Source organism: Phaenicophaeus curvirostris, chromosome 2, assembly GCF_032191515.1.
Source record: "Phaenicophaeus curvirostris isolate KB17595 chromosome 2, BPBGC_Pcur_1.0, whole genome shotgun sequence".
NCBI lineage: Eukaryota > Metazoa > Chordata > Aves > Cuculiformes > Cuculidae > Phaenicophaeus > Phaenicophaeus curvirostris.
In genome coordinates, this window is record NC_091393.1 from 18,691,046 (window position 1) to 18,705,899 (window position 14,854).

Below are 14,854 nucleotides of genomic sequence, written 5' to 3' on the forward strand. Positions count from 1 at the left end.
GCATTTAGAGAGTGAAGGAGTGTGTATGTTTGCTGATGAAGTTCAACACTGACTAGCCAGAGAGGAGGAAAATGTTTCAGTCATCATTGCTGCTTGTGCTCATCTGGTGTAGGCAAAGACACTGCTGTTTATGTTGAGCCATGTAGCCACTGTGTCTGTATTGTTTCTCTGTGTGTGTGTACACATACACGTGTTATTGTGTCCACACCTATGAATGAAAGCACATTCAGCATCATGACTGGCTTGATGTATAAATATGAAGGGGAATAACCTCCCTTAATAATAACCACTGTGAAAGAGACATTCAGTAACTCTTCAGAGTCTTCTGGGACTATGGTTCCATTTCTTATGCTCCTTTTGCTACAGGTGAGTTTACTCACTCTCATACATGTCTACCATGTCTGTTCAACAAAAACAAGCAAAATTTACAGGAATACTTTCAGTTATTTGTTTTTCAAATGGTGAAAGTTTGCAGGTGTCCCAATCAGTAAGTGGTGCATCACAGTGTAGAGAATTTAAGAAAACGATAATTAATAAAAGCTTCTCAGTCCCTCCTGAAATTAAAAAAAATAGAAATAAAGAGAAATAATAGGGAAACACAACATAGTGACAAAGTCATGTTTATGTGTGCATACCAAAAAGTACCATCCACTCAAGCACTCTCAAATTTGTTATGCTTATTTATTTTAGGTCCATTTTGTGAGGAACCTGGTGATCCTTGCGCAGCTCAGCCATGCCAGAATGGAGGCATATGCCAATATAATCAGTCTGGATATGTCTGTGATTGTCCTGCTGGTTTTCTTGGTCACAATTGTGAAATTGATATTAATGAATGTTCTTCAAGGCCATGTCAGAACAGAGGTTCATGTATCGATTTGCCAAATGTAAGTATTGTAATGTAAGTGTAATCTGCAGAGATTCATATTAGAACAAAAAAACATAGAATCACAGAATTGTAATATCGTTTGGGTTGGAAGGGACCTTTAAACGTCATTTAGTTCCAGCCCTCTTGCTGTGGTCAGGGGCAACTTCTAATAGATCAGGTTGCTCAAAATTCTATCCAGCCTGACCTCGAATGCTTTCAATGACAGGACACCCACAACTTTTCTGGGCAACCTCTTCCACTGTCTCATCATTCCCATTGTAAAAAATTTCTTCCTCATGCCTGATCTAAGCATATGCTCTTTCAGTTTAAAACCTTTGCCCCTTGTCCTGTCACTCAAGATCTTGTTTAAAAGCTTTTTTCCTTCTTTCTTATAGGCTCTCTCTATATGTTGAAAAGTCATAGTGAGGTCTTCCCACAGACTTTTCTTCTCCAGTCTGAACAAAATCAGTTCTCTCAGCCTTTCTATACAGATGTTTTCATACAATTCTTTTGGACTCACACTAAAAGGTCCGTTTCTTTCTTGTGCTGGCTTCCCAGAGCTTGACACAGTACTCCAAGTGGTGCCTCACAGGAACAGAGTAGACAGCATAATCACCTCCCTTGACCTGCTGGCCACACTTCTTTTTATTCGTTAGAGGATACAACTGGCTTTCTAGGCCACAAACACATGGTTGGATCACGTCAAATTTGTCATACACCAATATCACCAATTCCTTCTCCACCTGGCTGCTCTTAATGCATCCATCACCCCGTCTGTACTGATACTAAATTGGGGTGAAATTAATACCCCAGCTCAAGTGACTCTACCCCATGAAACAATAGGTTTTGATTATTAATGAAGTCAGGAGGGGAGTCAGCAGAAGCACTGCCATGGATTACAGGAGGATAGACTGTTGGCCTGTTCAGGTCACTGGTTGAGAAATACCCCAGGTAAGAAGTCCGGAAGTCAAAAGGGATCCAGGAAGGCTGAACCTTCTCCAAGAAGGAAATCTTAAAGACACAGAAGCAGACCGTCCTCATGAAGCACAAGATGATTTGGCAAGGAAGATGTCCAGCCAGGCTTAACAGGGAGCTTTTGCTGGGACTCAAGGAGAAAGAAAGAATTTACCACTTTAAGAAGAAAAGGAAGGTAACTCAAAATGAGTAAAGGGGTCTTGATAGATCACGCAGGGAGAAAATCAGAATGACAAAAGCACAGTGTCAAAACACTATGATCACTGTTGTAAGAGAAAAAAATATGTTTTGACAAATACATCAACAACAAAAGCAGAACCAAAGAGAACATCCATCGCTACCAAGAAAGAGGAAAAGGCTGAAGTGCTTAATGCCTTCTTTGCCTCACTCTTTAATAGTCAGACAAGTTATACCTTAGGGTATTCAGCCTACTGAGTTGTTAGACCAAGGTGGAGATCAGGATAAAGCCCGCATCATCCAAGAGGAAAGAGTCAAAAACCTGCTATGCCACCTGGACACTTGCGAGTCCATGGGGCTGGATGGGACCCACCCAGGAGTACTGAGGGAGCTGGCATAGGAGCTTTGCAGAGCCACTCTCCATCATTTATCAGCATTCCTGTTAACAGGAGAGGTCCCAGAAAACTGGAGACTTGCCAGTGTGACACCCATCTACAAGAACCAGAAAGAAGATCCAGGGAGCTACAGGCCTGTCATCCTGACCTTGGAACCATGAAAGATTATGGAGCAGTTTTTCTTGGGTGTACTCACAAGGCAAGTGCTGGTCATCCAGGGATCAGGCCCAGCCAGCACTGGTTCATGAAGTGCAAATCTGTTTGATCAACCAGAACTCCTTCTATGACCAGGTGACCTGCAAGGCTGTGGATGTTACCTCCATGGACTTCAGTAATGCCTTTCGCACTGTCTTCCACAGCATTCTTCTAGAGAAGCCAGCAGCTCATGGCTTAGACAGGTGTAGTCTTCGATGGGTAAAACACTGCCCGGTTGGCCAAGCTCAGAGACTTGTGGTGAACCAAGTTAATTCAAGTTGGCAAATGATCATTAGTGGTTTATACAAGGGCTTGGTATTAGGGTCAGTCTTGTTTAATATCTTTATCAAAGATCAGCATGAGGGGATTGAGTGCTCCCTCAGTAAGTTTGCAGATGACATCAGATGAGTGGTTGAGGGAACTGGGATTGTTTAGCCTGGAGAAAAGTAGGCTGAGGAGAGACCTTATTGCTCTCTGCAATCACCTGAAAGGAAGCTGTGTCAAGATGGATGTTGATTTCAAATGATAAAATGGTCTCAAGCTGCACCAGGGGCAGTTTAGACTGGGTATTAGAAAAAATGTCTTTACTGAAAGAGTGCTCGAGCATTGAAATAAGTTTACCAGGGAAGTGGTGGAGTTACAGTTCCTGGAGATGTTCAAAAAAGCATATAGATGTGGAACTCTGTGACATGGTTCAGTAGGCATAGTGGCGTTGGGATGGCAGTTGGACATTATGATCTTAGAGGTCTTTTCCAAACTTAGTGATTCTATCATTCTGTGATGAATGCTCTGACACAGATGCAGAACTTTACACTACTCTTTGTTGAACTTCACATGGGTCCATTGCTCAAGCCTGTCAAGGACTCTCTGGATGACAACCTTTCTGTTTAGTGAATCAACTCCAACACTCAACTTTCTACCAAATGAAAACTTGCTAAGGGTGCACTCAGTCCCACTGTTAATGTAATTAAAAATATTGAACTGCACTGGTCCCAGTACAGGCCCCTGAGAAATACCCCTTGTAGTTAATGATCTCCATTTAATCATTCAGCTTTTGATTAGAATGCCATGGATACAGCCATCCACATAATTACTTATCTATTGAATAGCCTATCCATCAAACACATATCTCTCCAATCTGGCAACAGTGGTTTTTCGTTGGACAACGTTAAAAGCCTTAGAGAAGTCAAGTCAATAGAATCAGTTGCTCTTCCCTTATCCATCAACATGTTCACTCCGTCATAGAAGACCATCAGATTAGGCAGGCATGATTTTCCCTTAATGAAGCTATTTTGACTCTTTCTAATCACCTCCCTGACATTCCTATGCCTTGACATAGCTTCCAGAAGAATCTGTTCTATGGAACTGCCAAAACATTTAATTCTAATATAACTTTTACAATTAGCTTTGCATGCTTCATGAAGAAATACAGCATTGTCTGAATTTGTAGCATTTCTAATATTTCTGTGTTTAAAAAGCCCAAATTCCATATTTTCGGTTCAGGTTTTGGAGGCTTCTTAAGAAACTGTTGACATTTCCTTTGCTTTCTATCTCTAATAAAATCTGATATAAAGTAAGGTATTACTTTTCCTCTAGTATGTGGGTTTGAATTTTTTTTTTTTAATAGAACAAAGTAATGCAGATTCACAAGGACTTAATAATACTCATAGCTGGTATTTCAAACTGCATTGTCAATTTTCTTTCATTGCCATAACTGTTGCAAATAATGGTGATTCTAAAGAATGAAAATAATGAAACAAGAGTTCCAAAGCTCAGTTATCATATACAAGTGCTACATAGACACTCCGAGAGAGAGAAAAAAGAGACATCTAAATTACCAAACAAATTGATAGATTTCTAAATTATGCAATCTGTCTAATTATTTTGTTTAGTAGCTAAATTAACACATACTCTATTGTATGAACATTTCTACATATAAACAGATGTAGTAGTTCATTTCACAAATTGTCACAGTGGAATCTCTCAACAGATGTTAAAATAAAGGTCTATGATCAAGCTTTAGACTGATTCTGAAGAAAACCTGAACACTTCCAATGTCACTGGTGCAATAAACCCCTATATATATTTATTTTACTTTCTGACATCAAAAGAACATTACTTTATTTAGAAAAATAAGGCTGAGAGAGTGTCAGTTTTAATAAATATTTTGCTTTATAAAATAAGTTAGTGTTCTTACTGTGTAAATTGCAGGTTGCAGTTACTGACATGACTTTCACTGTCATAAAGAAGCATAGTCTCTGTGCTTCATATTAAAGGGGGAAAAGGATACACAACCTCTCTTTCATACTTTAGTTTGTGTGTACTGTTTTGTATGAACTACCTTGTGCACTGTTCCTGTTTGATATATGCAAGCATTACATTAGGGCAAACTCAGAAATGAGGAAAAAACATAAACTATTTATGAAGCTCCTTCTTGATTGAGTTACAAAATCATAAAGCCAGCTAAATTTAGAGCTGGTATATTCTCAGCTAGCAAACCCAGCTCTGGTGCAATCTGTGCTGAAAGCTGTATTCCACTTGCTATAAATTATGTTTGTAAACTGTTTGGAGCTAGGACTGGTTTTTATTCTGTCTTCGTAAACTGCTTAATATGATGAGACTCTGTCTTTGCTTGAGTCACTATAGTAATGGAAGTAAACACTAGTTTTCATAATGCCTTGGTTACAAGAAATAATTATTTCTAATTTCCTTCTCTTCTACAGGATGTGGCATGTACCTGCCTGCCAATATTCACTGGCAAGTTCTGTGAGAGAATACTGAATCCATGTGAATTGTTGCCTTGCTTAAATAATGCAACTTGTGTGGCTCAACATCAGAACTATAACTGCCGGTAAGGTTAGAAATTAATTTATTTCAGTATTTTGTTGGACCACTTGATGATATCCTATTCCTTGCAGAAAAAAAGACATCATCAGTCACAGAGAACACAGAAAACTATAAACTTTTAAATTATTTTTATTTATTTTGGTACCCTTCTGTGTTAGTCTTCTTGACAACTCAGTGTTACAAAAAGACTTAAAACATGAAAGGAGTAATATATTGTTTCGTCATTAATTCTGTAAGAGAAAATATAAAAATCCTTAAACATTGATGACAAGTGAAAACATTAAACTACAGGTACCACTCCCATTCAGTGTGTATGATGTTTATGCTATTCTGAAAGGATAAGAGAATTAATAATCTCTAATTCATAGACATGAATTAGTAGGTCTTAGATGGATCCTTCCAACAGCATATTAGGAAGTGCTTCATTTGGAAAGACCATACTAAAATCTATCCATTTGAAAATAACAAAAGTGATCCAATAGGTGTATAATTTTATTCCATTTAAAATACCTATTTTAGATGGTTTTTTACATCACTAAGGAGTACAATTTGTACTCTTCATGTTTTCTTTCAAGTTCTGCCAAGCATTACTGATGTGTGGTAAACACCTTTCAAATTTCAGTACATTCATGAAAGCAGAAAATTGAAAGCTGTGGCACATAAAAGCCTGAAAACATGTTATGAATGAACTTAGAAGCTGCAAATGAATAAAGTTACAGTCCATCAGAAGAGATTCATTTGAGAAGACTGGAAATTAAAATATAAGTAGAACTATGTTTACAATTTCTCCAAAGAAGAACAATGTATAAATGTATACAGATGTTCACACACAAACATATGCAGAGATAATTCTTCCCTGTGCCTTCTTGTACCATGGAAATTAGTTAGCAAAAACAGCTATAGAAAGGTATGATGGTTTAATATTCCTTCTCTTGATACACTGTGTGAGAATAAGAGTCATTATTTAGATCAATATAACAGAAAGTAAAAATGGAGAATTCACAACCCATTTATATTGATTATCAAAGCAATCAGTCTCATTATATGGTAAAATTAGATACTAGAGGTTTCAGGTTTGAGTTCAGATAGTACAATCCTGTGACAATTACTATCAAGCGTTAAGATCCTATTAACGTCAGTGGTTCTTGGATTTTAATTTTAGTGTTTATGTATTAGTCATGCTTTCTGTTGTGTTATCTGTAAAATACATGTTTGCCTAGGTAAGCAAGACACATTTATGGAGAACTAGTTTAAGAAATGGGATTATGTCTAGTTACTCCATAATAAAACAGTATGGGTTTCATGTGGTTTAATGTTACCACCTGGTATACTTTTACAGCTTTATAATACTTTAAAAACATGTAATGGTATTTAACTCGCATGCATATACAAATTCAATTAATAGTTGAGCTGACCTATTAATCCTTTTTGTTTTGTTTCCACTGTCCCTGTTTTCTCTGTTTCTCCTTATTCCTAAGCTGCATTCTTATATCCATCACCATCTCCGCTTCCATCTATTTATCCTTTCTTCTTTGGAAAGCAATTGTTTTCTATCTTAAAGATATAACCAAACAGACTCAATATAATTTTCTTCACTTCAGTTATGATGTACGACTATCTTGTATCCTAATTCCATCCTTTCAGTCTTTACATCATATACAACTTTGTGCTAAGAATCTAATAGCAACATTTTTTCTTAAATGTCAAAATTTACAATGAATTCAAATAGACAGTGAACAAGGATATCCATCATAATAAATTGTGATTGTTTCCTTTGTATCTTCTTGTATTATTCTTGTTCTGTAGGACAATAAAGAAGAGTCGCAAAAAATGTGAGATAGTGTTCTGAGAAAATTTGTTCTGTTATTGCCATTTTGGAACTTTACTGTCAACTTTGTTGCTGCTTTGTTCTCCGACATTGATAATGTCTATTGCAAAAGAATAGCAACCAAAAAAAAGAAAAAAAAAGAAAATGAGCAAAACCAAAAATTAGAAGAAACAGTTTCTAAACAGGCTAACAAAATTATCTATTCAATGAAACAGTCATAAACAAAGAAAAGTAGGAGCTCTTTCAACTGATTTTGGATCACAGGTAAAAAATTATCATTAAAACAAACATTGCAATTGAGTTACTCTGATTTGAGTTTAAGCGTTATTTAAATATGAAGTAGTATAACAAGATCCATAATATTTTTTTAACTTTATGTTTCTTCTCTATATAAATATAATATATAGATCAATGGTACTATAATATAAAGGAAAAAAAATGCTATCTGTTGATATGAGTACTTTTATTCAGAGTGAAAAATAAGTATATAACTATCTGATATCTCTGAACGTACAGAAATAAAATCAGCCACACATTATTACCTACAATAAGTGAACCAGAAATTTGATAAAAAGAGACTTTGCAAGATTTTTTATTCCAAGTACTAGAAATGATAGCAATATCATGACAGGATTTATATACAGCAATTTTTCAAGAGTATTATGTAGTCCATTCTGGATTATGTAGTCCATTGCAACTCGCATAGAGTGTCCAGTGGTTTTGTCTATACTAGTCTCAAAAAATATAACTATTCAGAGAGGATTTACCCATATCCATCTAGCTCTATCCAAATGGTCCTATGCAAGGACTGCATGGATGCTCTCCGGAGGTTTCTGGAGAAATTGAGCTTGTTTAACACTTCACCAAAGGCTAATAAGTAACTTAGGCCTCTGAGCATGCTAGATGCCTCTGTGTCACCTTCAGGTATATAGTCATATCCACTGATTAAGAATCTTTAACTGATTATAAAAGTTTGGTTGACTCAGATATTTGCTACTGATTTTCATTACCTGACCATTTGCTACTGAAAATATATCTTTTCCTTTTAAATGCTACATAACTGCGAGAGCCTTCAAGCATTCTGAAAACAGGGATGGTGTTATTTTTTAAAAAGAAGAAACATAAGCAACAAGACTGAATCTCATATCTATTAAGAGTGAGGACACAGGAAAACCAGAAGCAATTCTATTTAATCTTCTTGGCTTCCACCTTGTGGGCTGAGTTATTAGACAAAGTGCTCAGAAAAAAAAAAAAAAAGAAAGAAGCTTCCCACTTATTACTTTTCGGTTCCTCCACAAAATGCAATTTTTCTGCTAAATGACCATTTCCTTTCTCTTCTACTTAAATGTTTTCTTTCCTTGCTACTATAAAGAGCTTTTAGACAGAGGAACATGCTAAACATGTCTGTAAGAACATACTGAGTGAACTTGACAGGGATTATGAATCTATCAAAACACAAAAGGGAGTTTTTTTGCAGTTTGGATTTTAATTTTTGCACATTTTATGCAAAACATAAATATTCTTTTTTTTTTTTTTTTTACACTGTTCCATTATTGCTTTAGCACAGAACCTTTTTAATGTCCACTTGGATCTTTTTTGTTTCTGTGTGGGTAGGGGATTATTTCAAACACTGGAAGGCTACATAAGTGAAGGATTTGCTTCTACTAATGACAAGTGAAGCAGAAATGAAAATGAAATTAAGCAGAAGAAATGTTTTACCATAGAAGATTTATCCATGCCTCCATTGGCATCACATGGAACTGACAAACTCTCAGAATAGAATGCTGGGTTTCTCCTTTAAAGGAAATACTGAATCACAATTCAGCAAACGCAGAAAAAAACATGCATTGTCCTCTCTAAACATTCCTTACGTTGTTCATTACATACATATATATGTCATTATTGACAACTATTCCTTGTTCACTAGTAGCAATTGATCCTAACCCTTTTAAATCTCATTTATCATCATATTTCTAATTTCCCTCTCTGGAGGTTTAATTGACACATACTTTCTTATACATTTCTGAAACCTCATTTATAGATTTTACTAAATATTCCCTCACTTGAGATTGTTTTGTTGTTTCTGGAAGTTTATGTGAAATACTGATATGAAAATGCTTTACTGAATGAAAAAAATATAGAGGAGAAAAACTATCTAGAATCATGCAACTGATGTTTACTTCCTTAAAAACATGCTCTGTTTATTTTAAATAACATATCAAGTCTGTTTTGTTACCACAAGACCATTATTTAATAGAATTATGGAACATAATCAAATATGATTAACTTTTAAAATGTAAGTCATCTAAAATACACAGGTGTATTTGCAGCTGCATGCCAGGATTCACTGGAAAGAACTGTGAGGAAGTAATTGACTACTGCAGACTGCTCAGCATCAACTGTCTGAATGAAGGATTGTGTCTTAATATAATTGGAGGATTCACTGTAAGTAATTTAATACATGTTATACTAATTCAGAGCTCCAAAGTATAAAAGCTTCAGACAAACAAAACTTAAAATGCATTCATTACTCTAAGGGACAAGAGGGGTATACATTTATGTGTTTGTCATTTATTTAAATCAATAACACAAGGAGGATTCACTTGGGTAATATGGGGGTTTTATTACTTTTCTACTGAGACCCTGATATGTACTGTATCAAGGAAGAGAACCAAGAAGTATTTTTGATAGTAAAAAGAATATTAACCATACAGATGATAAAGCTATGTCGCAGCCTTTAAAAATACATTGCTCTAATTGAGTACATCTGTTGCTGTTGTCTCAACCAAAATCAAATTAGTAATTTAAACACAGGCACATTTATTCTTAATAAAAGTTTAGTAGTTTGATGAAGAAACTGCAGTGTGGTGAGCTTGATTCCAACTGACAACTTGAAAGAAAACCAAAACTCTGCTTGTTCTAACTCTCAAAAAAACTCCTGAAAATGTTAGAGCGACCATATACCAAGATTCTCCGGGGCATAGCTTGTCAAAAGAGAGGAAATAGCTTCTCCAACAGTAGTGATTGAGAACAACTTAAAAATTACTCTGAGAAATCACTTACTCTGCAAGTTACAGAGGATGATTATGGAATCATAGAACAGAAGTCAGAAAGAGCCTCTGGAAGTCATGTTGTTCACCACCCTGCACAAGCAAGGTCATCTATAGCCATTTATCTAGTCTTAGTCCATTTGTGTATTTGGTTGTTCAGAAAAAATGTATTAGGATTACTCGTTTCTTCAGGGTGCAGGAAGAGTAGTGTCCTCTGTGAGGGAAGGACAATTGGAACCAAGAGTGACAGCAAAGCTAGCAGGGACAGTGTCCTCACCAACAACAATTCCTTAAAACTCACAAGAACACAGCTGATCCATAGATTCAGCCAAAGGTCCAGAGATCACCAGAAAAATCCTTATTGATGAAGTCTATTGATAGTCAAGCTTGGTAGTCAAGTCAACAGATCAGAATCAGCAAGATTCAAAGCTAGGTACAGGCATACTGACAATGAAGCTCAGGAAAGGATACAGTGAGAAGGCCTGAATTTAAATGGAGTTTGTAAGTAAATGAAACAAAATGTGGACATCTCAGAGGTGAGTTTGATTTTCACAGTAGGGTGATCCAAAGTGACGATGTTGGGCCACGTCAGAGCTGGCCTTCAATACATGCAGTTAAACCTGTGTGACAAGGGAAAGAGGTCACCAACGAAGAGTGCACAAAAAGATTATGTTAGACTGGTCAGGTCAATTAGATCCTGTTGATGCATATCCTGACAGTTTCTCTGAATATTCCTTGCATGCACTTTCTCATTCAGTCCAAATATCATTGCCTTTCTTGTAGGTAAGAAAGCCAAAGAGGCATTGATATAATTTCCTCTCAACATTTTCCACCCAACTCATTGTGCTTGGTCATGTCTTACCTGATCTGAAAACAAGTATATACAGATGATCAAGGAATGTTTCTCCTATTCATTTATAGGATCAAAGAGAAAAGAAACTTCCAGTTATTTTTTCAAAGCCCATATTTTTGCACTTACTCCTGTGTGCACGTTCTGTTGTGGACTTTTCAAGTGTCACTAAGAATTAAAATCGTACTGCATCACAGACTCCCAATTGGTGAATCTTGTCCTTTCCCTTAGTCCCTGATCTTAACTGCCAGGAGCAACTGCTTAGGTTGACCTCTTATTCTTTAAAATCTTTGAGCGTCCACAAATATGTAATCAGAACTATAACAGATCTCTAATGAGAATGTTATTCAAGAGCATGATAAAGTTAGTGAAGTAAGTACATGTAAATGATAGTTTCAGAAACTGATGAATGCTGTATTACTGAAAGAAATTATCTGCTAAATTCTTAATTCTGATGAAAATTCTTTTAAAATTTTTATTTTAAGAACATTTTAATACTATCTATAAAAATACATTGAGTAGAGTAATAGTATATAAATCTAATTTCATGAAAAATCTGAAGTAATTTGCAAAATATTGTATGTGAGAGATTTACGCTAGTAAAGTACTGAACAGAAGCAATTTTTTAAAAAAAAATCAAGGTGCCGAATCTTAAAACTTGATTTCAAAATTCTTTTTTTTTGACATTAACCTCCAGTTTAGTTTCAAAAAGTAGTGAATTCTTATAATTGAAATGCTACAGGTTTTTTTTTAAGTATTGCTGTAACAGTTACTGGCATGATTTCTTGATCATTAATAAGTATTAATTATAATTAATTGTAATATTACTAATTACTTGGCAAATATTTATTATATCCAACAATTTTTTATATGTTTCTAAAATTATTTCTGCCTGTGTTAAGAAATCCCTCTGACTAGTGTATGTTGTCTTTATGCTTGAAAGTAACACTTTGTTATGGGAAGTATTTGTTGATGATGCTGTTGTGTCAGATAAACATGAGAATTGTTACTTCATAGGAAATGGAATTTTTTGCATATCATGTTCTCATATTTCATATTTTTATATTTCAAGTCTCATCATATTTCAGACAACAGCTGTAGTAGTAACAATCTCCTTTGTTCTTTCTCTTGTTGCCAATCATCCTGGGAAACAAAATTATCCTGTATATATTGAGATAGGATTTATCAACAGAAAAATAGAGTGTAGTTGCATAGTTAATTTCAATTAATGTAGCTCAATGGAAATAGATAGCATCAGACAAAGTAGATGGAATGAGATGACCTGACATATAGTGGTGAAGAAATATTTTCTGCTGAAATTAATTAATTAAGAAAAATCATTTAATGGAGCGATTTCAAGTTGAAGGAAAAAAAACCAACCCCTAGAGCTTGATGACATTTTAATTCATATAGTCAATCAGAAGTATTGACACAGGAAAGCCGGTTTGTTTCCAACTAGTTAAATGCTCTGCTTTTTGTAGCACACACACACCACACATCCCCCTGGCCTCGAGATGAAGCAGAATATACCACAGTTTGTGTAGCTAGATGCTAGTGTTATAGCCAACTCCTAAGATGTAAAAGAGCTAGATTTCTAAGATAAATTTGGGATTGTTTTCAAAATTTGAAAAAGTACAGACTGATTAAAATATTATTACTATATGATTGGTCTTACAGGCTTGAGGATCTATGAAGAAGTTGTTACTCTAATTCTAAAATTTTACTTATTTTTAAACTATATTAAATTAACCAACAACTGTCTGAAAAGTCAAAGAGGAAAATAATCATAAACTGAGAATTATTGTCCTCTGTGAGTGTTTTTAATGGACTTCATGACAATTTGCTTTTGGACTACTGACTAGTACTTTGACACAGCAGAAAATAAAAAATTCTTCCTGTTGAAATGTGTAGATGACCACAGGAAATGGTAGTGTAGTTAATAATAAGCAAATTTGATTAGGTTTTCTTGGTAAGCTATGCTACTTAGAAGAAAATGTATTCTAAGAGAGGCAAATGCAGGAAATCTCAAAAAACCTAGTAAAAATGAGTTTTATTGATAAACAATATTTTTAAACTATATTCTCAAAAATACATACAGAATCACAAGATTGAGTCTGTCCACGGGCTATCAGTTTTCCTTGGAACAAAAACATTGGAACAATTGTCTTTAAAATATTTAGCTCTGGGTATCAATAAATGTTTAAGCAACTTTAGCAGGGATTGTTGACAGTATTGTGCATAGTTCTCTACAGATGCTTCTTCTATGCACTACTGATTATACCAGGGAATTGTTAAAACTTGTTAGGTAATAAAATATGGTGTAGTTCAGTGTATTAGCAGTTTTCCATCACATCAATGCCAGGTCACATCTGTCCTGTCCTTGCGAATAACTTCACCAGACATTAATTTTCATAAGGATCTATTACTATGGGATCCAAACCCCAGAATTCCCACAGGCAGCTGAAGACTAGAAAACTTATTGTGGATTGCTTCTAGTAGTCAATGAAGCAGACTCATTCCACTGATATTAAAAGACTGGGAAAGGATTACATTTCCCAGAGTTGCCATGAATATTCAAAATATTAAAAATCTCTCACTTTGTTTGGGCTCTGTAGAAGGTCAAAGATATGATGTTTACTTTGTTATCTGTTTTCTAATACATATCAAGTTAAGACTGCAGCTTTGCTTCAGCTAAAGAAATCTCAATATCATTTGGAAACATCATGTTAAGAGATGACAAATACAGTATTTGAATATTACCCATCTTCCTTTTTGAACAAATAATGCTGTATAAAATTCTATTATTTATTATTGATTCGTCAGTTATTACAAGAATACTGCTATTGAATTTCTCTTGTTTTGCAGCTGCAGTGTTGAAATGCAATGTTTTAAAATCTGTATAATCACTTTTGAAGACAATATAATGTAGACTGATCTTCTTTGATATCCATCACATAGGAAAATTTTTAATTAACACTCTCCTGATTTGGCAACTTTAACTTGAACATCACCATCTACTTAGTATTAGAAGTCAAGGGCCATAGTTTTATGAAAAAAAATTAAATTAAAATAGGTTTAACATAAATGATAATTGTATAGTTACTAAAATGCAAAATAATTGCAATTTCCAGCAGCAGTTTATTCAATAAAATTATTCATCTGCATTATTTTGACAATATGATAAACTCTTTCTTAAAAACACTTAAAAACAATCTGCCTACAGAAAGTCTGCCTTCAATAGAAATGATTATTCTCATGGCATCTTTTATTTTTCTTAAATGTATCATATAAATGCAAAGTCAATGTTCTCATTTTAAAGTTACCGTTATTTCTTCAGTGTTTCTAATCTGAGCGTCTAAAAGAGTTTACAGCTATACGTATCTGTTATCCTTATCTTTAAGTGAAGACAGGAAAAAGACAAATGATTTCCAAAGGAGAGTTGACAGGGAAGAAAGAGATGTTGTTCTTTTCATGCTAATCATACAGCTACCGCGTGCTAAACATCTAGGGGCATGTAGTTGTTTGGGTAGAGTTATCCCAGTGAATTGGAATGGCTCCAGTGAAACTTCTAGCAAAAGAACACTGAGAAGTAAAAGCAGGTAAGAGGGCATACAAACAAGAAATCAGCTGGGCATGTAAAACTTTACTGTAGGTCGCAAAGGGGAATCAAGT

At 35.0% G+C, this 14,854-nt stretch overlaps 1 protein-coding gene across 3 annotated transcripts in view; it reads left to right on the forward strand.

Moving 5' to 3' along the window:
* The window catches only part of EYS (eyes shut homolog), a 774,985-nt gene that overhangs the window by 46,959 nt on the left and 713,172 nt on the right, over positions 1-14,854 (forward strand). For all 3 annotated transcript variants that reach the window (XM_069851470.1, XM_069851468.1, XM_069851469.1), the window contains exons 3-5: positions 691-884; positions 5,331-5,458; positions 9,613-9,727. In XM_069851470.1, coding sequence (XP_069707571.1) covers positions 691-884; positions 5,331-5,458; positions 9,613-9,727 — 437 coding nt within the window. The remainder of the gene's footprint in view (positions 1-690; positions 885-5,330; positions 5,459-9,612; positions 9,728-14,854) is intronic.